Below are 26,399 nucleotides of genomic sequence, written 5' to 3' on the forward strand. Positions count from 1 at the left end.
GACTTACCTGAGCTCAAACTCCCCTTTGCAAATGGGAGGGAGCCCCAAGCTCGAGGATCTTCTGAGCTCAGGGCTCTCTCCCGGCACAGCATACCAAACAAGCTTATAATTAATCATCAGCTAAATGTGAACTCTTGAAAGGCCCTTTAAACATTAAACTAAACTTCATTCATGTAAAACCATCTTAAAAGAAGTGCTTTTCTCACCGTCTAAACAATCTATGACCATTTTTCAATATGAAGAACTTTTTGTGCAATGAAAATTATTCATTCATTCATTTTCCTTCGGCTTAGTCCCTGATTATTAGGAGTCGCCACAGTGGACCACCAACTATTCCAGCATGTGTACACCCATACACTCTCACATTCCCACACATACATTCCAGCCAATTTAGTTCATTCAATTCACCTATAGTGCATGTGTTCGGACTCTGGAGCACCCAGAGGAAACCCACACCAACACAGGGAGAACATGTTACTCCACACAGAAATAGTGAGAAACTCAAACCAGCGACCTTCTTACTGTGAGGCGACAGTGCTAACCACTGCGCCACCATGCTGTCACAATTAATATTAATATTAATTAATATTAAAATAATGTTCTTCACATTAAGAATAAATGTTCACTGGAATATTTCTAGTGGATTCGTGAGTGATCATCCCTGAGGAAACAGCTCCCTTATTGAATCTTTGTTTAATTCAAAGAACATTCTCCACATTTTGAGTGCAATACAAAGGTGCACTGGTGTTGTGCGTTCTTTGGTGCCACAAATGCCAATAAAGAACCTCTATTTTATAGATTAAATATTCTGAAGAATGGTGTGAAAAACCCTTTCATGAATGAGTCTGACATGTTCAACACTTATGGAAATATAGTGAATGCTGTGCAGTAGATGTAATGTGACCCTTACATCCAGTGAAGTCACTGTTTGTTTCTTCCAGTTTGTTGCCATTGTTGAATATGTTGTCCATCTCTGTGAAAGACATGCTTTCATGCACTTTTGTACCAAGAGGTACGTGTAACTGTATCAGTTGATGTGGTGATGTACAGTGCGGTCCGTTACACAGTGTCTAAGTGTGTGACTTACTGTTTTTAGATATTCTTTATTAAAATTACCAAGTAATATTGACCATGGTGGCAAAAATCATGCATATTTTATGTATTTGTTCTTCCTGCTTCCTTTTCTGTGGTCTGGCATGTTTATAATAAACAGAGAATACATATTAAATAGGAAATGTGTCTGTGGAGGGTTTGTTGTTTTCAATCTTCTCTTGTCTGAAGTCCCTCAAATAGTGCAATGCAAATCAATGCATCGTTTCCAAATAGCAACATACATTCCCTTCATGTCTAGAATGTGCACTATAATTTATCACTAATTATCGAGATCCATGATTTTTTTAAGGTTTCTGTGTTTTCACCCACATGGATTCGATGATACCGAGGCTGCTGTCACAGTCGGAACGTTCTCTGTACGAATATGCGTAAAGCGTCTGACGTCAGTGCGTATTTGCACGCCACACATTTTTTTTCTGCCGTTCGCTTGCACTTCCGTGTCCATATTTGGTAATCTTGGGGAACGTGCTGTTGTGTCTCTATGGGAACAGCAGAGTCGTGTTTCAGCAGAACTGCAGTTTTCCCGGAAGATCAGTCTAGAGGAGCGGAGAGGAGCTCTCGGTAGGTTACGGGAATTGATTTGTGTCGCAAACGTTTTGCAGGACTTAGTTTACATATGCAACGCACATTTAAAGGGTTCATATGTAACAAAGGACAGCCTGTTTTATAAAATGGCCACACGTTTTTTTTAATAATATGGCGGAATTGTTTGTCTAAAGCCCTCGTGCACAATCATACTGAATCACTGCTAAACAGCTCGCAGTCTTGTCTAAAACCTTAACTACTTGTTGTTTGTGTTTATTTAGCTGAAGTGGGACACTAAAAGCTCATGAAAACGCCCTATTTCGTTGGATTGGAGTATAATATTTGCATTATAAGCTATTATAAGCACAAGTTGTGTGGAAAAGTTGCACTAATAACTATTATAGTTAACAAATATTATAATATTCTGTTACTGCAATGATTGGTGACTTAGTCATTTATTAACTATTATTATTATTATTTATTATTATTAATTAGTCATTTATTAATTTTTAACATTTTGTTAAATGTAAAGAATCTTTTGTTTAACACACACACACACACACACACACACACACACACACACACACACAGTGAATTTAATTAAGTCAAGTCGTGTAGACATACAGAGGAACGAAATGTGCTACATAAAGTAATCATGAATACAACACAACACTGGACATAAGAGCTATTTTAAAAACCTATTCATATCCAACATATATTATAAAAAACTTAACTATACACATAAGGCTATACAAGTCTATATATATATATATATATATATATATATATATATATATATATATATATATATATATAGTAATTTATCTATGTAATTATAGATAGTTAATTAGCATTTTAATATTTGCTGTATGCTGTCCTGTTTGCTACTATGATCAATTCTAAGCAAGGCATTTTGAGGCATTAAAATAACAGTAACATTAAGTATGATATTGTATTTTAATAAACAGCATGTAAGGCAATAACACATGTTGCACTGAGCCATAAATCTCCATTTCAGAAGCGCTAACACACGTCGATTTCATTTATATCTACATTTTGAATGATTTACGTTTACATCTACATGTTAAATTGTTTGCATAATTTTTTCATTAAGGAGGTATTTGTTCATGCATAATTTGGCTGATTATCTGCAACATTTCTTCAACAGAAATTTATATTTATTTATTTGCTTTTTAATAATTTTTTAGAAGTATTTTCTGAATTATGGAGTAATAAAAAGAGATTGCCATAATCAACTCTGTTAAAAAACCTCGAAAAAATACAAGAATTTTACAAGAAACAAGAATTTTCTTTTTATTTATATATATATATATATATATAGAGAGAGAGAGAGAGAGAGAGAATGGTAGGAATGAATGCAAATTTGCATATATTTAAAAAAGCAGAATCTGCATGTTTAAATATATTCATTAATTCTCTTTTGGCTTAGTCCCTTTATTCATCAGGGGTCGGCACAGCGGAATGAACCACCAACTTATCCAGCATATGTTTTACACAGCGGATGCCCATCCAGCCACAACCCAGTACTGGGAAACACCCAAGCGCTCTTACATTCACACACATACACTATGGCCAATTTAGTTTATTCATTCATTCATTCATTTTCTTTTCAGCTTAGTCCCTTTATTTATCAGGGGTCGCCACAGTGGAATCAACCACCAACTTATCCAGCATATGTTTTATGCAGTGGATGCTCTTCCAGACGCAACCTAACACTGGGAAACACCCATACACTCTTGCATTTACACGCATGCACTACGGCCAATTTAGTTTATTCAATTTACCTGTAGTTCGTCTTTGGATTGTGGAGGAAACCCACACCAACACGGGGAGAACATGCAAACTCCACACAGAAATGCCAACTGACCCAGCTGGGACTCGAACCAGTAAACTTCTTGCTATGTGGTGACGGTGCTAACCACTGAGTCACAGTGCTGCCTCTATTTAAATATATATTAGAATACAAAATTTTTTTGCAATTCTTTATGTAATCAGTGCAAATATGGTGACTATAGTAGTCTTTTTTTACTTCATTCCACCTGCAGAGAGTCACTTTAATATGCTTTCTATTTATCTAACATGACTAACTCCCAATCATTTAATGCAGCTACCAAAATTGGAAGTAGCAAATTTAACCCACAATTTCAGAATCCAGCCAAATGCAAATGAATGAAGTTTTAGGATCCTGAAAATTTTCTTATTTATCAATATATCCACAAGACTGAATTCCTTTATCATTCCCAAATAATCATCAACCATTTCCATCATAATTTTCTATAATCCCGCATACAGTCGAAGTCAGAATTATTAGCCCCCCTGTTTATTTTTTCCCCCAATTTCTGTTTAACAGAGACGATTTTTTCAGCACATTTCTAATCATAATAATTTTAATAACTCATCTCTAATAACTGATTTATTTTATGTTCGCCATGATGACAGTAAAAATATTTGACTAGATATTTTTCAAGACAGTTCTATACAGCTTAAAGTGACATTGTATAAGCGCTATACAAATAAAGGTGAATTGAATTGAACATTTAAAGGCTTAACTAGGTTAATTAGATTGGGGGTGGTGGGGGGGGTGGAATTAGCTTAAAGGGGCTAATAATTTTGACCTTAAAATGGTTTTTAAAAATTTAAAACTGCTTTTAATCTAACCAAAATAAAACAAATGAGACTTTCCCCAGAAGAAAAAATATTATCAGACATACTGTGAAAATTTCCTTGCTCTGTTAAACATCATTTGGGAAATATTTAAAAAAGAGAAAAAAAACTTCAAAGGGGGGCTAATAATTCTGTGTGTAAAGTTTTTTCCCCCAAATATGTGTACAATAACATTCGATAACAATGCAGCCTATAGAACAGCACACAACCACACCCTTCATATCATACATGTACTCAATTATGCTAAGCACTGTATATATATATATATAAGTACACCCCATTTTGAAAATTAATATTTTTATCCATTTCTCAGTGAATATGAGTAATATATATTGGTTGAACAAAACAGATTTATTAAACATATATTTATTAAAATAATATTTTAGTCACCGAAAATCTTTAGAAATGGAAAGAAAATACATTTACATTCATGCAAAATATGACAAAAAAATAAATTACAACCTACAACATTTCAAACTAAATTTGAGATATTTTTTGTTTCTCTTGATTTTTTGCTCTTTTTGAAAATTTCATTTAATATTGTTTTATAACATAAATTTGTCCTACTAATTTTTGAACCATAATTGTATGTTATTTTGTTAGAATAGCTAAATAAATAAATAAACAAAAATAGTAATAAATAATTAAAAATAATGAATCAAAAAATAGACAATGACAAAATAACAAAGACAATAATACAATAAAAAATGCATGTTTGCAAACACACAGTTTACATAATATTCATATATGGTTCCCAAAGATAGTCATAGTCCTTCTGCTTGCCTATGATGATATAAGTTAGTCTCTCCAGTCAAAATACAGTTTAATATTTCTTTTTTCCACATTTCTATAGATGGAGCATCCATGTGTTTCCAGCATAATGCAAGAGCCCTTCTAGCTTGAAGAACACCAATTGTAAGTTCCATAGGATACAACCCAATGATACAGAGCTTGGCATTTAAAGGGATTTTAATATTAAACATGCCTCAAGATGTCCAAAACGTTTGTATTTTAGGACATCGCCAGGCTCATATGTAAATATTAAAGTCTACTAAAGTAATAAAGTCTAATATGTGCAGAATGAAATCAGGCTTTTGCGGTAAGCCATTTAGTTTTTTCCTTTGCAAGCGCCTCAATATTATTGTCTTGGCACAAGCTCAATATCAACCTGTTATTTAGGCCACTTTGTGATAAAAGAGGAAATAAATGAGTTTTCCTGATAGACAGACAGTGTATGTGTACAGTCCGTCGGTTCAGGTTCAGCTTTTTTGATTAGTCAGCATGTGCCAACGCTAATGATTCAGTCGGTTCTGCCCAGGACATCCTCTTTTCACCATGATTCAGGTTGCAGTTTTTTTTAATTTAGCATATAGTGAAGTCTGTATAGGCTTCCGGATGTCTGGTGTTAAGCTTGACTATTTAAATCTAGAAGCCACTGATTTAGTGCATAAAATGTCCTATAGCGTCAAATAAATACAATTTTGATTCTTTAATACAAACACAACAACTATCATACAAAGACATAACTCCAAAGCCAGAAACTAAGCTTTTTGCACTGCAACTGATGATCACCAGTAAAAATGACACATTATACACTACCTGACAAAAGTCTTGTCGTCAATCCCAGTTGTAAGAGCAACAAATAATAACTTGACTTCTAGTTGATCATTTGGAAAAGTGGCAGAAGGTAGATTTTTCAGATGAATCATCTGTTGAACTGCATCCCAATCATCACAAATACTGCAGAAGACCTACTGGAACCAGCATAAACCCAAGATTCTCAGAGAAATCAGTCAAGTTTGGTGAAGTAAAAATCATGGTTTTTGGGTTACATTCAGTATGGGGGCGTGCGAGAGATCTACAGAGTGGATGGCAGCATCAACAGCCTGAGGTATCAAGACATTTGTGCTGCCCATTACATTACAAACCACAGGAGAGGGCAAATAATTCAGCAGGATAGCGCTCCTTCTCACACTTCAGCCTCCACATCAACGTTCCTGAAAGCAAAGAAGGTCAAGGATTGCTCCAGGATTGGCCAGCCCAGTCATCAGACATGAATATTATTGAGCATGTCTGGGGTAAGATGAAGGAGGAGACATTGGAGATGAATCCAAAGAATCTTGATGAACTCTTGGAGTCCTGTAGCAGCGCTTCTTTGCCATTCCAGATGACTTTATTAATAAGTGATTTGAGTCGTTGCAGAGATGTATGGATGCAGTCCTCCAAGCTCATGAGAGTCATACACAATATTAATTCTTTATCCACTGCAGCATGACTTTATATTCTATACTGGACATTATTTCTGTTCAGTGACAAGATTTTTGTCTAATCAAAGTTAGACCTTACTGTCCTAATTATTAAATCATTAAAAATCAAGGCATGATCATATTTTATTTTGGTCAAATAAGCGTAATCTAGAGGCCTTTGCCTTTCATATAAACCACTTCTGATACCAAATGATCAACTAGAAGTCAAGTTATTATTTGTTGTTCCAAAAAACTTGGATAGGTGACAAGACTTTTGTCAGGTAGCGTACCTCTTGCCAACAGGGAAAACCACCAACAATGACAAAACAAAAAATGTGGTTATAATGGACGTCAATGGGGCAAAAACAGCTCCGAACATAATAAAAGGGTAGTCAATTTGCCCAGAGTGTATTGTTTAGTATTTTGTTCAAAGCATTTCCCCAAAATATGTGTCAAAATAAGATTTGACACCAAAAAAAATCATTCCATTTGCTGAAACCCAGTGAAAGTTGTGGCCAAATTAAGAGTCAAAATCACCACAGAGTGGATGAAAACATCCCCAATAGCACACAAGGGTTAAAAGTGTGTAAATAGTGCATAAATAAGTCCTTTATGTTCATTGTGCATTTTCCTAGTGCATCATATTTCCAGAATGGGAAATGGGTTTTTGTTTGGAACAACGTCTGGTTGCTAAAGAAAAAACGTGTATCATTATCTTGAGTTTATTAATATTACCCTGAAATGCAGAAGTGTTGCGTTCGGGATTCTGAATGTGAATGTTCTGCCATTTAATAAGTTCATTATTAAAGTCATTTTTACTCTTTTGCTCTTAGAAAGCTTCTTCTCCTGCTGTACATCTTTAAAAATAGTCACATACTGATGTTGACATGCATGATATTTAATTATCTGGGTCTGTGCTGAATCCTGATGACTCCCCTGATGATGCAGTGTTGCTGTCGGACAGTAAATGTGGAAGAGGAAGTATGTGTGTCTGTGTGTAAGAGGTGAGACACAGAGGTGATTGTGTCTGCGGTTTGTCTGCTCATTTCAGTGGATCATCGAGGATTTGGGTTATTGGTAAAATGATTTTTTTTTTTTTTTTGTTTGCAGCAATGCCATAGAAGAGCCTTTTGGTTCTCCAAAGAATATTTTAAGATTTCTATCTGAAGCCCTGAATTGTTTATTTAATTGCATATTGGTTGACCATGGACCACAAAACAAGTCATGAGGGTAATTTATGAATTATTAATAAACAAGCTTTCCACTGATGTATGGTTTGTTAGGGTAGGGCAATAGTTTGTAATATTGCTATTGCTTATTATATTTAGCTATTGAAAATCTGGAATCTGAGGCTTTAAAAATCAGAGTAGTGAGGAATAGTTAAGCTATTAGCAACACGTTTGACTCTTAAAATGTGTTTCTGGCTATTCCTACAAATGTACCTGTGCAGTTTAAGACTTTTTGTGTGGTTTTGTGGTCATATTATTATTATTATTATTAATATTTGTCTAAACCTGAACTTATCTTGACTATATAAAATATGCATATATCATATATCATTTTCAAGTGTGAACTAAAAAGTAAACAACGAAAGAATTGCTGAGTGGATTTTTTTTTCCATTAACAAAACTGTTGTGGGATGGATTATTCCATGAATGTTATAGGTTCCGGGCCATAAAGAACTTTGTAATGGGACATGTTATGGTATATTTTTTAATTATTGCAAAACTTTCCATGAGGTTCACATAAAATAAGAAATTTAAACACACACACACACGCACACACACACGCACACACACACATTCATTTCAATTCATCTTTATTTCTATTGCGTTTACAATGTAGATTGTGTAAAGGCAGGTTTATATAGAAAGTTCTAATTAATGCAGTTTTCATAGTTGAAGTTTAGTTCAGTTGAGTGTGGTTGTTTAGTACAGTACACACACACACACACACACACACACACACACACACACAAATTCATATAGTGGAAAGAAAAATGAAAGAACATTCAATATCCTAAAATTCAAGCTTCCTGATTGGCGCATCTAAAGTTCTCCGGACAAGATTAAAAGAGCAGTTTTTGTGTACTGTGTGAGTTACATTCTAATCTATATTGTTAAAAAACTGATAAATCTGGGGTGGGGGAGTGGGGGGGGGACTTACAGATTTCTCACAGTTATTGATAAAAGTTAGTAAACCTGTTGCTTTAGTAAATAGAGTGTATTTACTTTTAATGCAAAACTATAAATATATGTGGTTACTATATTTTTTAAAGTAAAGTCAACTCATTACTTTTAAGACAACAGTTTTATTTATTTTTACAGTAAATAAATTAATCAGTCTTTACAAATACAAGCATGGCCATTTAGAGGTCATTTCTAGTTAATGATGTCACAGAATTTTGGAATGGATGTGTGAATGGTGCTTTTCCAGGGATAAAATAGGGAATGTGTGAACAATGCATTTTTTTAACACGGAAAGAATCAAAAGGCCAGACTAACATTTGCTGAGGAGTATGCTGTGTGGACAAAGATCAGGGACAGATCACTTTAAAGATGAGAGCAAACATATTTGAGTCCAATGAGAAACAATATGTTCATTGTCAAACCGAAGAACTGAATAAAAGTGTGTGCAGAGGCCAGTAAAGGTGGAGGAGGTGAAGTGTCTCGGTCTGGTGGTGTTTTCTGCAGCAGAGTCTGTTATAAAGCTCAAATCTGTCTTCACTCAAAAATACTGCTTGTATAAAGTACTTATTTAAAATGAGTTTAAAAATATATTTTTAGGGACAACTTAGTTGATTTATGTTCAATCCACTTAAATTTGTACAAACAATTAAGTTAACTTAATCTAATTGTGTTTGGACAACATGATTGTGTGGAAGCCAGCATTTTTACAGTGTTCTTGGCATTATAGCAGATACCAAAAGCTGTATTTGTTTTGGACATATAAAACAATTTTCCATGATTTATTGGAACTTAAAGTGTCTACCTGTAGTCAATCATACTAACTGTGTTTTATCTGAGGTCATATACAGTGGTTAGCACTGTTGCCTCACAGCAAGACGGTCGCTGGTTAGAGTCCCGGTTTCCCCCACAGTTCAAAGACGTGGTGTAAGTGAGTTGGATTAACTAAATTGGCTGTAGTGTATGAGTGTGTGTGTAAAAGGGTGTGTATGGGTGTTTCCCAGCACTGGGTTGCGGCTGAAAGGGCATCCATTGTGTAAAACGTATGCCGAAATAGTTGGCGATTCATTTCGCTGTGGCGACCCCTTATGAATAAGGAACTAAGCTGAAGGAAAATGAATGAATGAATGTTTGTAACCTTTTGAATTAATTTGTCATTTTTGTATGTTAGATTCCTTAGAATCTATCTAATTCTGTAAAATACTATTATACTATTACATTTAATCTGTGAATGTGAATATGGTTCAACATTTACGTAGTCGTAGAAAAACACATATACAATTAGTTAAATTCTATGAGATTGGTTTAGTTCCAATATTCAGGGGCAAAATTGAGGCTGGTCCACTCCACATGATAGAAGGCGGTTGGTGCATCTGTTGCAAAGCACTTGTAAATTAAGAAGAACAGCGTTCTCATCGCCATTTTACCTTTGCAGCTGGCTAAGCTCTGTGAATTGCGATTGTAAATCAAAGGCTAGTTCCCTTAGTTTCCCAAAAAATTATTTACTCGCACTCAACAGGTCCTAAACTTTTATGAATTTCTTTCTTCTGTTCTGACTCTGAATAATGCTGGAAAAAGCATCCATTCACACACACAAGGGTGTAGATTTGCTCTTGACATTGGTGGGGACACACATCCCTATAGCGCATGCATAGAAAAGCACAAATTTTCGTTCGTGTTTTTAAAAACATGAAAAAAGGCTTTAAATGCTTAATAATACTAATAACATTTAATAAAATGTGTCTCATGCTGCAAAAGTCAATTTACATGATTTCACTGCAGTTTGGCTTTGAGGATGTATGAATGTAGAGAAATTTAAAGAGGCACGTGTTGCAATTTAACCGTTTCATCCCGATAGCCAAAATTGAAACTGAATGTCGAGTAATTGCACAGCATTGGTTAATGTTATGGTGGACTCCAAGCAAACGTGACTTTAAAAACTTGAATCTCTTAAAAGTACTTACTTATGTCCACATCTTGTACAGTGAAGGAGGACTGGAAAAATTCCTTGTTTTGGTGCTTCTCACATCCAAACTGAATTACAGCAGTCATTAACAGCATAAATGCCAATCACACTGTCCTTATGTGTTTGAGGGTGGAAGGACCTGAGAAGAGAACGTGATTTAAGCTTTCTAAAGGTTGACGGAGCATCATTTTATTTTGAAGGTGATTACATTTCATTAATTGCTGGATATTGGTGGGGACACATCCCCTCCGTCCATGCCAAATCTGCATTCACATCTCCATAGTAGAAAAAAAAAAATACTGGAAGTCAATTACTTTTCCCCCAACATTATTCAGTATATTTTCCTTTGTATTCAACAGAAGAAAAAAAAACCTAAGCAGGTTTGGAACAAGTGAAGGATGAGTAAATAATGGCAGACCTGCTGTTTTAATACTATTTTAATGTATTTTAATACCCAAGGACCACAGTTTCAGCTAAATATGTGCTTTAAATGTGCAGTCAAAAAAATTATTGGATTAACTAAAGTGTTTTGAGGTAAGTAGTTGCAAACAATTTATATGGGCTGAATTTAAGCAAAGTTAAATTTAGTAATGTTCACGTTCATTTGATTGTTCAAATTTAGTCCATATAAATAGTTTGCAACCACTTACCTTAAAAAGCTTTAGTAAATGCAATGAATCCTTTATTTTAGTGTACTGAAAAGAAAAGTCATCAGCATCTTGTGTGTCCTGAGGGTGACTAAAATATTGAAATATGGGTGTGAGAAAGTCAGTTATTAACGTACGTACAGCTCTGACGAGTTTGCCAACACCTTGCTGAAATTTTTTAAGCAACCGAAAGCAACTTGTGTTTCATTTATGTAATCTGCATCGTCAAATCCCTTAATATAGTATTGACACTTTTAATTAAAACAAAAGATATCTGAAAGTTATTGGATTATTGCACATTACATAATATAATGGTGTCTGTATCTGTGCTCAGTTGATTCATGTTGCATAGCCAAAACACACACAGACACAGACGTGAATTGAGTCACCCTCAGGTGTTTTCGCAGAGAAACCGCAGATGCACTTCACACCTGCATTCATAACCACAAACCGTCAGTATTTTATCTTCATTTTCAACGCTTTTTTTTTCTTTTGTAATGTCTCTGAAATAAATTCCAGTTGTTTGACTAATTTGAATTGAAGACTGTATTCCATAATCTGTAATTAATCAGATTTTAATATAAAGATCTTGATTATTTAGTGCTCAGCATAAATGAGTTCATCCCTTACAGATCACATACAGATTCATTTCCTATAGGAGGCTTTACAATATTACATATACATTAGATTAGTCAGTACCAAAGCCAAAACTGGAGCTAATCTAACAAAATAACTTAAGATAACCACAATTCATGAAAAATATTAAAGAAAATTAATAAAAAGGAAAAAAATCGAGAGAAATATGACATTTTGTTGAAATTCTGTATATTGTATTTTTCATTTTTGCAATACCTCTTTTGAATTTAGGTATATTATCTTTATATTCCTAAAGATATTTGATGACCAAACTCTTATTTTATTAAATATAACTACTGTTTATGAAACAGTTTTGTTAAAATGCACCAAAACATATTAATGATCAGATATTCATTTCCAAAAGTGGCGTACTCATTTAACCTGTTCACTGTATATGTTTTGATTAGTTGTAAATGTAATTTGTTTTGCATATAGGCTGTAAAAATAATTGTACAAATAAATGAAAAAAATTACACAAAATCCACCAAAGTTTCATCAAACTGTGTTTTAAAAGTAAACAGGTGATGCATTATTTAATCTAGATGTTTAAATAAAAATCTAATTAAGAATACAGTCTGAAAGTCAAACTAATTAACTTACTGACATTCATTTTCCAGAAGCTTTGAAACTGTTGAAACTGAAGTTAATATACAGTGAAAAATTGCTTAAACTGTTTAAAAAGTTCTGGGTTTGTTGTTACACTGTAAAACCCAATAAGTTAAGGTAACTCAAACCATTTGAGGAAACCGATTGCAACAAACCATTGAAACTCAAAAACTAATCTTAATAAGTACTGTGACCTTAATCCATTTGACTAAACGAAGCAGTTTGAAACACAGTAAAACTCAATTAATGAATAGAACTCAAACTATCTGAGTACTGTAAAACCCAATAAGTAACTCAAACCGTTTGAGGAAAACGATTGCTACAAACCATTTGTGTTAAACGAATCTATATGAGTACTGTGAACATTTAAGTTGAAGTAATGAGGTATTTCATTAACTCATTCCATATAGTTCAAAACTCTTTTCAAATGAGTAGAATTAACTTCGTCAATTTTGAGTTAACAACACTCATTTCATTTGATAAAGTTGACTGTTGGGTTTTACAGTGCTGCAAACTTTGGGTCAAATATGGACAAACCCAGTGTTGGGTTAATCGTTTTTCTATCGAATTTAAATGACACTTATTAACCAAAACGTTGGATTACGACAACCCAGTATTTTAAAAGAAATTAAAAACCAATAGTTAGCAGTAACAAATGTGGTGATGTAGCATAAATGAAATGCTTATTTTTAAAATAAACACTTTACTATATATAATTAAAATTTTACACATACACTGTAAAAATGCTGGGTTCCACACAATTGTCATGTTGTCCCAACAAAAATTGATTAAGTTATTAAGCGTTTTTACAAATTTAAGTTGATTGAACAGAAAATAATTAAGCTGTCCCTAAAAAAACTACAAAAATAATTGTTGTTTCAACTCATTTTAAATAAGTAGTTTGAACATGCAACACAAGTATTTTTTGGAGTAAGTTATTGAAACTAGAATCAACATGTAATCTAACATCTCTCAAGATGTTCGTCTAATTCTATTCGTTGAAGTAACATAGCTGAAACAAACCTTTATAAAACATATTTCATCCATATTTTGTACCTAGATAATCATAAAAATTAATTGAAACTGGAATTAACATATAGGCTACATTTATCTAACCTCTCTCAAGATGTACCTCTAATTCTCTTCGTTGATGTAACATAATAGTTAACTGAAGAAACTTTCATAAAACATATTTCATGCATATTTTACATTTTTCGGCTAGATATTCATAAAAATTAATCGAAACTAGAATCAACATATCATTTATCAAACCTCTCTCGGGATGCCCGTCTAATTCCACCCGTTGTTTGTCTGATTATCTAACAGAAACTCAATGTTTCCTGAAACCTCTCTTACTAATGAGGTAAACAGATAAAATCGTGTGTTTGTGTTTTGATGGGATATCCCGCTCAGGGAGTCCCGCGCTGCTCTGTTGTGTGTTGTTCGGTTGCTATGGGCGGCGCTTAGCGCTCCTTTTTTATTTTTGTAACGTCTGCTCGCGTCACTCGGTGGAGAGTTCCGCATTCCAGCGCGCTCGGAGGTACATAAACGCGCTGATGCAACGGGAACGAACACACAACCGAGCTGAACAGACGAGCAGCCGCAAACTCTCAGCACAAAACAAGTAAGTGTTTTTGGTTTTATTTTATGCTGTAATTTCAATGCTGAACACATTTGAGAAATGAATTCAGTCGGGCTCGTTTAAAGGTCGAATATGGATACATTAACAGTTGCACTTTGTATTAGATTTACACAAGGACACTGACAGTGAGGTGATATAAAGTATATGAAATGAATAATGCACGATTAAATTTGTGTGTTTTTTATAAATAGCAGGATATTTGCTGCACGCTAAAGTACATTATGTACTGTAGGCTTTCAATTTTCAACCTTGAATAGGTCTTTGAATAGCATGAGTTATTATTGGAAATAGTAATATGTTTTGGCATTATAAGAGGGTTGCAATGCTTATTAAAGTTATTCATGAAAGTTTAGCGTTTTATACCAGTGATCCTGGGAAGGGTAGATAGTTTCATTATGATATAATAGTTGTCTATTTTAACATTTACTTACAGTGCGATGCTCCATCCAGAGCTATTATGTAACAGCATGCTCATATGCTTGTTTCTATTCATGCATTGTTAACGTTGTACACTTTTAAAATGTTTAAAATGAAGACAACTGCAAAACTTCTGAAAACTTTTGTTCAAATACTCACTAGTTACCCCTAATACATAGGCTATAATTTGGTGTAGGGTTTACTTTGAATTAGTTTTTATTAAAAAATAGTTAGTAAATTTCACAAACAATTGCAAATAATCAGAAAATAACACTGAATTGAGTGCAAAAGACTCAATCCAGTGTTATTTAGTATACAAAATAGTATTTAGTATTGAAATATTATTTCAAATCTACTCCATTTAAACATAAAACATACTCAAAAAAATACAAATATTCGACAAATGTATTTTAGGTCTAAAATAGTCTATTTAATGACTCATATATATATATATATATATATATATATATATATATATATATATATATATATATATATATATATATATATATATATATATATATATATATATATAGGGTGACTAAAGTGTACCGTAAAACTAAATGTTTATCAATATACTGATCAGTTTAGCACCTAAAATATTATTAGCATGTTACATTTGGTGTAGGACTCAAGTTGCCAATGATTACAGAATCATACAGCAAGTCGTACTGAACTAAATATTCAATTTTGAGGTAAAAATAGACTGAAATAGTATTTAAAACAAACTAAAAAAATTCTTTTTTAAGTCTATAATAGACTATTTAATGACAATATAGTGTAAGTAAAGTGTACCACAAAACTAAATGTTTAGAAATATATTGAATAGTTTAGCACCTAAAATACAATTAGCATGTTATATTTGGCGTGGGATTAACATTGCTAATAATTACCAAATAAAAACAGCAAGTAGGACTGAATTAAATGTTCATTTTTGAGGTAAAATGACTGAAATTATATTTAAAACAAACTCAAAATATACACAAATCCGACAAATGTTTTTAGTCTATAATAGAATATTTAACGACAATATAGGGTGAGTAAAGTGTACCACAAAACTAAATGTTTACTAATATATTCAGTAGTATAGCACCTAAAATATAATTAGTATGTTAAATTTGGAATAGGATTCACATTGCCAATAATTACAAAATAAAAACAGCAAGTAGGACTGAACTAAATGTGCAAATTTGAGGTAAAAAAAAACTGAAACAGTATTTATCAAACTCAAAATATACACAAATCCGTCAAATGTTTTTTTAAGTCTATGATAGACTATTTAATGACTATATAGAGTGACTAAAATGTACCACAAAACTAAATGTTAATTAATTTGAGTACTTTTTCATCTAAAATATAATAAGCATGTTGCATTTAGTGTAAGGTTCACATTGCCAATAATTACAAAATAAAAACAGCAAGTAGGACTGAACTAAATGTTCAATTATTTTGTGGTAAAAATAGATTGAAATAGTATTTAAAACAAATCCAAAACATAGACAAATCCGACAAATGTTTTTTAAGTCTATAATAGACTATGTAATTACTATAGGATGACTAAAGTGTGCCACAAAACTAAATGTTTACTAATATATTCAGTATTTTAGCACCTAAAATATAATTAGTATTTTACATTTTAGAGTAGGATTCACATTGCCAATAATTACAAAATAAAAACAGCAAGTAGGACTGAACTAAATGTTCAACTTTGAGGTAAAAAGAGTAAAACAGTATTTTAAAAGCACTTCAAATATATTAATAACAAAGATTTTACATGGTATACTTTCATATACAAGTTAATATCTATTAAAATCTGTTCGAAATAAAACCATCTAAAGCTAAACTAAAATCTTACTTCACCTTTAGTACTTTTTGACACAAAATCATCACCAAAACCCTGCAGAAATGTTGCAAAAAACCCTAAAACAAACTATGCTTTCAAAGTTAGATCTTTGAAAACTCTACATTAGTTAAAATATCTGTAGTTCTGTTGCACAGGGCGTTTTTTTTTTTAAGAATTACGATGAATAGCCAGAAGCTGCTGTGAATGACTGCAGGAGTTTTTTTTCAGGACAGAAACATGTTTAACTGTTACATAATCCAGCATAATGGCCTTTACAGACAATTCAAGAGCTGTTTAAAGCTCAGTTATAACGTGCGTAGGTGTTGTTTTTGCTTTTTGGGAATCTTGAAGTTTCCCTATAACTCTATGAGAAGCAGATTTACATGCACATTTACAGTGTTTGCGTTCCTCTCGTGGAAACTTCATTATTCTTTGTGGCTTTCCACTGTGCGCATGTGATTAAAACCAACATGTTGACTTTACAGTCCTTATTTGTTCAACTTTAAGTAATTCCTATTGCATAATCAGTTACACTATAAACAATACGTTTTCTGCAGTTCTGTAAAATAAATAGCTTTTATTGAATATTTCTGCATCTGTGCCAAAGACGAGACATCCCATTTTGTCTTTCCACAAGTAAATTTTACAATACTGCATATAAAGTTCATTAAATGCACATAAAGTGTCTGCTTTTTATGTTTTAAATGTGGAAAGATGGGTGAAATCATGTACCATTATCATTCATAATAACTGATATATAAAAATTAAACATTTATACTGACCTGTATTTTTTTAGATCTGTGAAAGAAAAAGTGAACATACTACAGTTTATTATATTATAAAGGACTTTATGTGCTGACAAATGGATAAAACATTTGAAGAATTGTGGCAAAGTATAAATTTAACCTTTCTGTGACATGTGACAATGTTTATCAAAAAACTTAAAAGCCTCATATTTATAAAATTTATTTTCACTTTCACTGACGTATTTCTTTTATGAGGATCAGTCCTGATGATTAGTTAAACCCATTAGATTAAATCCATTAGTTTTAGTTTTATTCTCTTAAATTAAAAGTTTACATTTTGGCTGCACGATATTGAAAAAAAACTGACATTGCAATATTTTTTAATATTATATATTTTATATATATTATATATACCCCCCCTCCACACACACACACATATATGTATATATATATATATATATAATATATATATATATTGCCATTATGAATACAATTTTATTAGATGACTTGAATAACTATTTGAAAAAAAATTGGGAATGGGGAATTGGGAATCTGTGTAAAATATCAAACAATCTACAAGCATTGAAAACTCAATAAAGAAAAAGATACAAATTAAATAAACAGCGTTTATCGTCTAGCTGGATTCAGCATAACGTAATTGAATAATCAAATGTAAAACAATATTGCATAGTGTAAACTTTGTGTAAACAATTCAATAAGATTAATCGCAAAAGTTATAAACGGTACAATTTCTTGATCACTTTGCGATTTCGATGCTGAAACGATATATTGTGCAGCCCTAAACTTTAACGAATAAACAAACTTGATTATTTTTAAACTAGTCTTAGAATAGTCAGTGATATAATTTTGATGTGCTTTACATTATATTTTGTAAAAATCAAACTATGATATCCATTAATACCCACATAATTATATTTATATTGTAATAATTTGTTTAGCCTGCAGTGCTCAACTGCAGAAAATGTGGAAAATTCATTATATGTGCAGCTTGAAAAAGACAAAAGTGTTCATAAGGATGCACAAGGGTTAAAAGTGATCTATGGGATTAAAAGGATCAACTCCTGCTAAAATGACAATTCTGTCCTCATTTACTCACCTTCAGACTTGCTTTCTTCTACTGAACTCGGGAAGATGTTGTGAAGAAAGCTGGAAACCATTGACTTCAATAGTATTTGTTTTTCTACCCAGCTTTCTTCAAAACATCTTATGTGCTCTACAGAAACTCAAAAACATTTTGAAACTCATGAGAGTGAGTAAATAGAGTAAATTTAGACTTTTGAGTGAACTGCCCCTTTAAATCGAGCATTTAATAGGCTACCGCATGAATTTATTCTACTGACAAGACTTTTTGGTCAACAAATATACCCACACACTTGTCTCTTTCTCTCTCCAAAGCAGCAATGATGCCAGGTCAAATCCCTGATCCACTGGTCACGGCTGGTTCTCTGCCCAGCGTCGGTCCTCTGGCCGGTTTTCCTGCCACCACACTGACGGAGCAACTCAAACTGGCGGAACTTTACCGCCTCGGGACGGTTCTTTCTCCGTTAATGCTCAACCGACACGCCAAAAGACCGTTTGACGACATTAAGAGTGAGGTGAGACCCGACATTATATTTAACAAATATTAAAGTCCGGTTTCTGAAGGCGATGTGGTTATAAATATCTCATGTTGTAAAAACGCCAACGGTTTATTACGTTTTAAAACTGACGTGAGACGGTTTGAAAGAAGTGCAGCCGTTGCTAAGTGTATTGTTTATCTGCTGGTGTAGAGCGACATCTGCTGGACACAACCGTTATGCTGCTGTATTTATTTTTTAGTATAATATATTGGTTGAGTTGATACTTATTGTTGTATTGTTTTAATATGTTAAATATGCCAGGTAAGCAGTAGATGTAGTCCATGTGAATCAAAATAGACGGTTTATTTTGCTAGGGCACATTGTTGTTTTTCAGGTGAACTATTAATTGGCGTAAGTTAGTTCATTGGAGATGAATATTTGTTTTGGTAATCTCCAATCAAAGTCTGACCTTTTTTTTCTCGCTTTCGGGCTGTCGGTCAATTCTGTTGATGACAGTTTGACGGCTTCAGGCCAAAGAGCTTAAAATGGTGATTCTATGCTCTTTGTTCGGGCCTTCAGTCACTAGAATCGTAACCACGCCCCTCTTATCCTTAGTTTGATTCGAGTGAATGATGCAGAAAAGAAAGCCCCGCCCCCTACTCAATATTCCGTTTTAAGTAGATGTACACAAAGTCCCTTAAGGTGTAATTCTAGTCTTTGATGTACAGTGCTCAGGATGAGTACAGCCCTTTTTGAAAATAAATATTTTTATCCATTTATCAGTGAATGTAAGCAATGTATTTTGGTGAATTTAAACAAAACAGATTTATTAAACAGATATATTTATAAGAATAATATTGTATCATCAAACATATTGAGCAATTGAAATATAATACAATTAAATTCAAGCAAAATATTGCAATTTTTTTTTTTTTTTACAAAAGACAACATTCCAACTAAATTTTTACATTTTTTTGCTTCTCTTGATTTATCCTCCTTTTTTAATTTTGTATTTAATATTGTTCAATGACATGCATTTGGCTGTACTAGTTTTTGTACCGGTATCGTGTGTTATTTTGTCAGATTAGCTCCAGATTTGGCTTCAGTACTGATTAATCTAATGTATATGCACAAATACAATATTGTAAAGCTTCCTATTAAGAATTTGAATATAAAAGATTAATCTGTGAGGTACTGACCAGTTCACGCTGACTTTAACATGTTTTTTTTCTGACCAACAGGATGATGACGATGATGAGCGCAAGAAAAGACGGCGAGAGAAGAATAAAGTTGCAGCTGCTCGCTGTCGAAACAGAAAGAAGGAAAGAACAGACTTTCTGCAAAAGGTATACATTATTATTATAATTTCTGAATATTAATTAAATGTTCTCCCCTTGTTCGCGTGGGTTCCCCCCTAACACATGCGCTATAGGTGATAACGTTGTAATGTAAAACATAATATTAAAATATCTTATTAAAAAAGAAACAACAACAAAAAACATTCAGTGGCCTATGTTCATTGATATTTACATTAGATGTCGCCTATGCTAATGGTGTCTTCTGGAAGGAATGCGTCAAGAGAGCCGCCATTTTAGACAACAAAATTAATGCCTGCACTTACTGATGATACTTTGAGGTGATGGCAATCCAAAATAATTGAGAAAAATAAAGCCTGTCACCCAAAGTATTCCAAGTGGTGCTCACTGCAGAGCCACTTGGGTAGAGCTGAGCTCCAGCAAGGGGGAGCTTGAGCTCCAGCTCCTCCTTCCTTGCGCTTCTTCTACAAGTGATGTCACGGGGGGTTGGGGTTAGGGGTGGGGTGGTTGTACGCATTAAAACAGCTTACAAGAGGAGGAGCTCAAGCTCAAGCTCCCCCTCGCTGGAGCTCAAATGGCTCTGCAGCGAGCAGTGTCTCAAGTATTGGGCAAATTAGGAAATCAGTCTCTTTTCCACCAGTTGTATCTTCATTTTGAGTCAAAGTGAAAGTCGGACATAAGTAACTTGTGGATTTGTGCTTAATGACATGCACAGATGAATTGTTCACCACAAAGCTAGCAATGTGAGTTAACAACATCATTATTAGTTTCGATTACATGTGTACTTTATATGTGTTAGAATTGCCGGCTATTATAAACACTATAAAACATGTCTGGTGTTTCTTTTTTTATTGTCTTACTGTTTTAAAGTACATTTGAGTCAGCATGATTAACTAAAATGTCTCTCTTTGTGTTGTGCAGGAGTCCGAGCGGCTGGAGATGTTGAACTCTGATCTGAAGTCTCAGATTGAGGAGCTGAAGTCGGAGCGGCAGCAGCTGATTGTGATGCTGAACCTCCACCGGCCCACATGCATCGTCCGCACGGACAGCGTGAAGAGCGACGAACACCCGCTGGAGCCCAGCGAAGACTGAATAACTGCCGGGGATTTCTGCTAAAACTTTCTTGCTAGATTCTCAATGAAGAAGAAGGGAACGGATTTGTGTGTCTACCAAAAAATCGTCCCTGAAATCGGCCGTTAAGCTGGCGGCGGTAAAACCTTCTTGCTAGATTCTCAATGAAGAAGTAGGAAACGGATTTGTGTCAACACCAAAACCTCATCCCCGATATCGGCCATAAAGCTGGCGGTGACGGAGCAAGGTTTCACAGTGTTTTTGGCTGTTTGAGCTGAATGAAGCGTGTTGTTCCTCGAGCGGCCGCCAGATGGCGCTGTCGGTCTGAGAAACTGTTCACTGACGTTTACATTTGTTTGCGTTAATTGACGCAGTCAGTTGTGTATTTGTATTACACGTTGTGTTAACTGTATGACTGTTTTTTATTATGCCATCACATGATGTGGTGAATTATATTCCTAATGTGTCTGTTGAGCGGCCACTTTTGTTACAAATAAAGCCTATTTTTCAATAAAACTTGTATTGTTGTTCATTTATTGATTAAAAAAAATAAAAATAACACACACATATATATATATATATATATATATATAAAATATAGGGTGGCACGGTGGCTCAGTGGTTAGCACTGTCACCTTACAGCAAGAGGGTTGCTGGTTCAAGTTCAGGCTGTGAAGAATATTCATTCATCATTCATTTCCTTCGGCTTAGTCCCTTTATTTATTAGGGGTCACCACAGCGGAATGAACCGCCAAATTATCCAGCATATGTTTTACACAGTGGATGCTTTTCCAGCTGCAACCCAGTACTGGGAAACATCCATACACACTCATTCACACACATACACTACTGCCAATTTAGTTTATTCAATTCACCTATAGCGCATGCCAACCCATGCCAACAAACGGAGAACATGCAAACTTCTCACAGAAATGCCATCTGGCCCAGTTGGGACTCAAACCAGCGACCTTCTTGCTGTGAGGCGACAGTGCTAACCACTGAGCCACCATGCCGCCCATGTGTACTGTCATCTTGGCAGAGATATAAGAAATCAGTAATTAGAAATGAGTTATTAAAACTATTATGTTTAGAAATGTGTTAAAAAAATCTCTGTTAAACAGAAATTGGGGAAAATATACAGGGGGGCTAATAGTTCTGACTTTAACTGTCGCTATACAGTACTGATCCTGTGGTTATTTTAATAGAATAATCATAGAGATTGTGGCATTAATCATGAGTCACTGTACATAGCTACCATATTTTTGTGTACAGTATAATTACCAGAGCTGAATTTTGATCTTCACAGTTAAGCCGGGTTGAGTGGGCTGCTTGTTGTTTGTTCATTTTCGGTCTTTAGTTCCTCAGAATTGGGTTGATCAGCTTTCCTGAGCTCTGAAAGCTGCTTTGATCAAATGTCTGACCTTCTGCTCAGCAGTTCCAGCCTCTTAAAATGCGTCTTTCTGGCAGAACATGTTTGTGATGTGGGCGGCCGTCAGAATCTGCTCCTCACCCTGTTTCTGCGAGCGCAAGAGGGAAAGAAAATGTTGATCCGGTGCCATCGAGTCCTACCTCGAGGAGTGTGTGAATTCAACAGGCAGATCTGAACACAAACAGCTCATGAGAGCGACCGCACTGACCCACAAACTGCAGAAATCCTCAGCAGATTATTATTACACCGCTCTGAGATCCTGCCGTTCCTGTAATTATTGTTATTTATTTCTGTTTTTCAGTGCTCTGCCTTTCACTGTTCTGTTGTAAACTTATGTTGCATTTCATCCATCCATCTATCGGTCTGTCCATCCATAAATCCATCCATCAATCTGTCTGCCATCTGTCCATCCATCTATCCATCCTTCTATATATATCCTTCTATATCCTTCTATCCATTCATCTATCTATCTATCTATCTATCTATCTATCTATCTATCTATCTATCTATCTATCCATCCATCCATCCATCCATCCATCCATCCATCCATCCATCCATCCATCCATCCATCCATCCATCCATCCATCCATCCATCCATCCATCCATCCATCCGTCCATCCATCCATCCATCCCCGTCCGTTCTTTCCTTCTTTCTTTGTGTTTCTATCTATTTCAGGATGCATTATTTGGATTTGGATTTCAGCATAATATTTCATTGTCTTGATATGTGTATAGGGGCGACGCAGTAGGTAGTTCTGTCACCTCACAGCAAGAAGGTCGCTGGTTCGAGCCTCGGCTGGGTCAGTTGGCATTTCTGTGTGGAGTTTGCATGTTCTCCCCGTGTTGGCGTGGGTTTCCTCCGGGTGCTCCGGTTTCCCCCACAAGTCCAAAGACATGTGGTACAGGTGAATTGGGTAGGCTAAATTGTCTAATAGTGTGTGTGTGTGTGTGTGTGAATGAGTATGTATGGATGTTTCCCAGTACTGGTTGCAGATGGAAGGGCATCCGCTGCATAAAACATAGGCTGGATAAGTTGGTGATTCATTCCGCTGTGGCAACCCCAGATTAATAAAGGGACTAAGCCGAAAAGAAAATGAATGAATGTTCAGATTTTGCCATTTTATTTTCATTATTTTGTATTATTTATTTGTTTAATATTTCATTGTGTCAACATTTTTGTTGTTTTATATTTTTATATATTTATATATATTATATTCATATATATTTGTTATTTATTACATTTATACATTTTATTTGGTATTATTTATATTTTGATATGGCAACATTTTTTTGCTAGTAAGTATTCCTTTATTTATTTTCTTATTTAAGCAATTATCCTTTTCTGTATTTTCAGTTTACATTACCTTATAAAAGTCGTGTCATTGATCCCAGCTGTAAGAGCAACAAATAATAACTTGACTTCTAGTTGATCATTTGTAAAAGTGGCTGAAGGTCGATTTTTCAGAAGACCTACTAGAACCCGCATGGACCCAAGATTCTCACAGAAATCAGTCAAGTTTGGTGAAGGAAAAATCATGGTTTGTGGTTACATACAGTATGGGGGCGTGTGAGAGATCTGCAGAGTGGATGGCAACATCAACAGCCTGAGGTATCAAGACATTAGTGCTGCACATTACATTATAAACTACAGGAGAGGGCAAATTCTTCGGCAGGATAGCGCTCCTCATACTTCAGCCTCCACATCAAAGTTCCTGAAAGCAAAGAAGGTCAAGGTGCTCCAGGATTGGCCAGCCCAGTCATCAGACATGAATATTATTGAGCATGTCTGTGGTAAGATGAAAGAGGAGGCATTGAAGATGAATCCACAGAACCTTGATGAACTCTGGGAGTCCTGTAGGAACGGTTTCTTTGCCATTCCAGATGACTTTATTAATAAGTGATTTGAGTCATTGTAGAGATGTATGGATGCAGTCCTCCAAGCTCATGATGGAGTCAGGAACAAAATATACTCTTATCCACTGACTTTATATTCTATACTGGACATTATTTCTGTTCAGTGACAAGACTTTTGTCTAAGCAAATACAGACCTTACTGTCCTAATTAAATAATTAAAACTTAAGGCATGATCATATTTTATTGTAGTAAAATAAGCGAGATCTAAAGGTTTTTGTCTTTCATATGAGCCACTACTGATATCAAATGACCAACTAAAAGTCAAGTTATTTGTTGTTCCCTAAACTAGATAGACAACAAGACATTTGTCAGGGATTGTTTTCAGTAATTCATTCATTTTGAATTGTCAGTTTTCATTTATCCTTTTTATTGTGTTTAGTTGTTTTTCAAAATGTATCTAATTGAGCATTTGTTGAACATTTTAATATTTCAGTTTTTTTTTCGTAACCTTTTAAGTTATCAGACATGAAATCCAGACGAGCTGTGTTTGTGTGTGGCCTGATGTCTGTTTCGACACTCCTCCATTAATGAATAAATGTGAAGTTATAGGTGTGGTGTTTATTATTAGACCTACCACAGTTTTATATATTCAATCTCTTTTTCAGTCAGGCAATGTAAAAACAGTTTTCCTCTTTTTTTTTCTCTCTGCAGAATGTCTTCGCATCTCCAGCGTGACCATCTGTGCTGGAAAAGCGTTGGGAATCACCGAAAACTGTGGGTAAACTTGATATCTTAAGGAATCACTTTTCAAGTTTGATTCAAGAGGTTTCTGAACACTTCTGTGCTCTCATTCATGAGTTTAAGGACAAACTGAAGCTCTTTAAAAAGTGTCTGTTCTGTGCGTTGTGCTATTATCTGCTTTCTTAGTGTCTATTAAGTTGATATATATTGTTATATATTATATGTTGATACTGTTCTAAGAATAAATTCCCCTAATTCTAGGTAAGAGTGAAAAAAAACTCCTAACCTCCTATATAAAATCTATATAGGCTTTGAAAATTGACCTTTAGTTCAACCTACTAACACACTCTACATACCACAACCACAACATCGCTTTCATTTCTTTCAAGATAAAGGGACAAAAAAAAGACAAATAAATTACAGCTGTCACGAAAAAATCCACGGTATTTCACCGAGATCAGCAACGCTTTGCTTTTAACCAATCACACACATTTCTGTTGCTCTTTTGAACGAAATGGCTAATCAGAGGCGGTAGATTAGTCATCGCTTTGAGTGCACGCTCGCATTGACTGGAATCTACTCACTCGCTAATCCTCTCATCGTAAGCAAAATGCAGATATGATGTAGGTAAGAGATTTATGTCTATATTTATATATGTTTTAATCTTCTTTTAGTATTAACAACTAAGTGTGGATATGATGTAAATAAGAGTTTAATTTCACCACTTCAATAACCTAATTATAACGGGAGTTTTTGCCAGTTCAAGTTCAAAAATCGCTCTAAATCTAACGTTACAGACCGACGTATTTGTGTAAACCATGAATCCTGTAAATTACACAAACGCAATTACGATATGATATATAATGTTTATATACAATTACAATACAATATTTACCTTATATGCCTATGGGGAATCGACTAGCTATAACAAATAAGTAACGGTGAAACTACTTGCTCTACAAACAAATGTGTTTATGACAATACATAATAAAAATAATATAACAAGAGAAACTACAAATTTGCAACATCAAGCAGTATTACGAGCTGTTTACGGCTGAAAATATTTGCAGCTCCACTCTGCAATGAGTTCTTGTTTAAGTGTATAATTTATTTAATATTTTAAACAGTTTTTGACAACATTTTAAAGAA

The 26,399-nt window shown here is 34.3% G+C and overlaps 1 protein-coding gene and 1 long non-coding RNA gene across 3 annotated transcripts; both read left to right on the forward strand.

Moving 5' to 3' along the window:
- The first annotated feature begins 1,630 nt into the window (after positions 1-1,630).
- Positions 1,631-23,572, forward strand: LOC130213762 (uncharacterized). Its single transcript, XR_008835496.1, has 4 exons — positions 1,631-1,674; positions 5,177-5,238; positions 22,693-22,924; positions 23,390-23,572. It is a non-coding gene; the product is annotated as an uncharacterized LOC130213762 (long non-coding RNA).
- Positions 14,125-21,741, forward strand: jdp2b (Jun dimerization protein 2b). Of its 2 annotated transcripts, none has more exons than XM_056445532.1 (4): positions 14,125-14,234; positions 18,675-18,874; positions 20,080-20,184; positions 21,076-21,741. In XM_056445532.1, exons 2-4 carry the CDS (start codon positions 18,680-18,682, stop codon positions 21,244-21,246), a joined length of 471 nt encoding a protein of 156 aa, XP_056301507.1. In that variant the 5' UTR covers positions 14,125-14,234; positions 18,675-18,679; the 3' UTR covers positions 21,247-21,741. The 2 variants fall into 2 exon arrangements, with proteins under 2 accessions (XP_056301507.1, XP_056301508.1); XM_056445533.1 differs by having other exon boundaries at positions 14,126-14,234; positions 18,678-18,874.
- Positions 23,573-26,399: the final 2,827 nt, after the last annotated feature.

The sequence above is a fragment of the Danio aesculapii genome, chromosome 20 (genome assembly GCF_903798145.1).
Source record: "Danio aesculapii chromosome 20, fDanAes4.1, whole genome shotgun sequence".
Classification (NCBI taxonomy): Eukaryota; Metazoa; Chordata; class Actinopteri; order Cypriniformes; family Danionidae; genus Danio; species Danio aesculapii.

Excerpts from the sequence above, each read along its gene's own strand:
- jdp2b (XM_056445532.1), top strand. The coding sequence starts at position 18,680 with ATGATGCCAGGTCAAATCCCTGATCCACTGGTCACGGCTGGTTCTCTG. Across the intron at positions 18,875-20,079 it reads TTGACGACATTAAGAGTGAG|GATGATGACGATGATGAGCG; the intron begins GTGAGACCCGAC and ends TCTGACCAACAG. Across the intron at positions 20,185-21,075 it reads GAACAGACTTTCTGCAAAAG|GAGTCCGAGCGGCTGGAGAT; the intron begins GTATACATTATT and ends TGTGTTGTGCAG.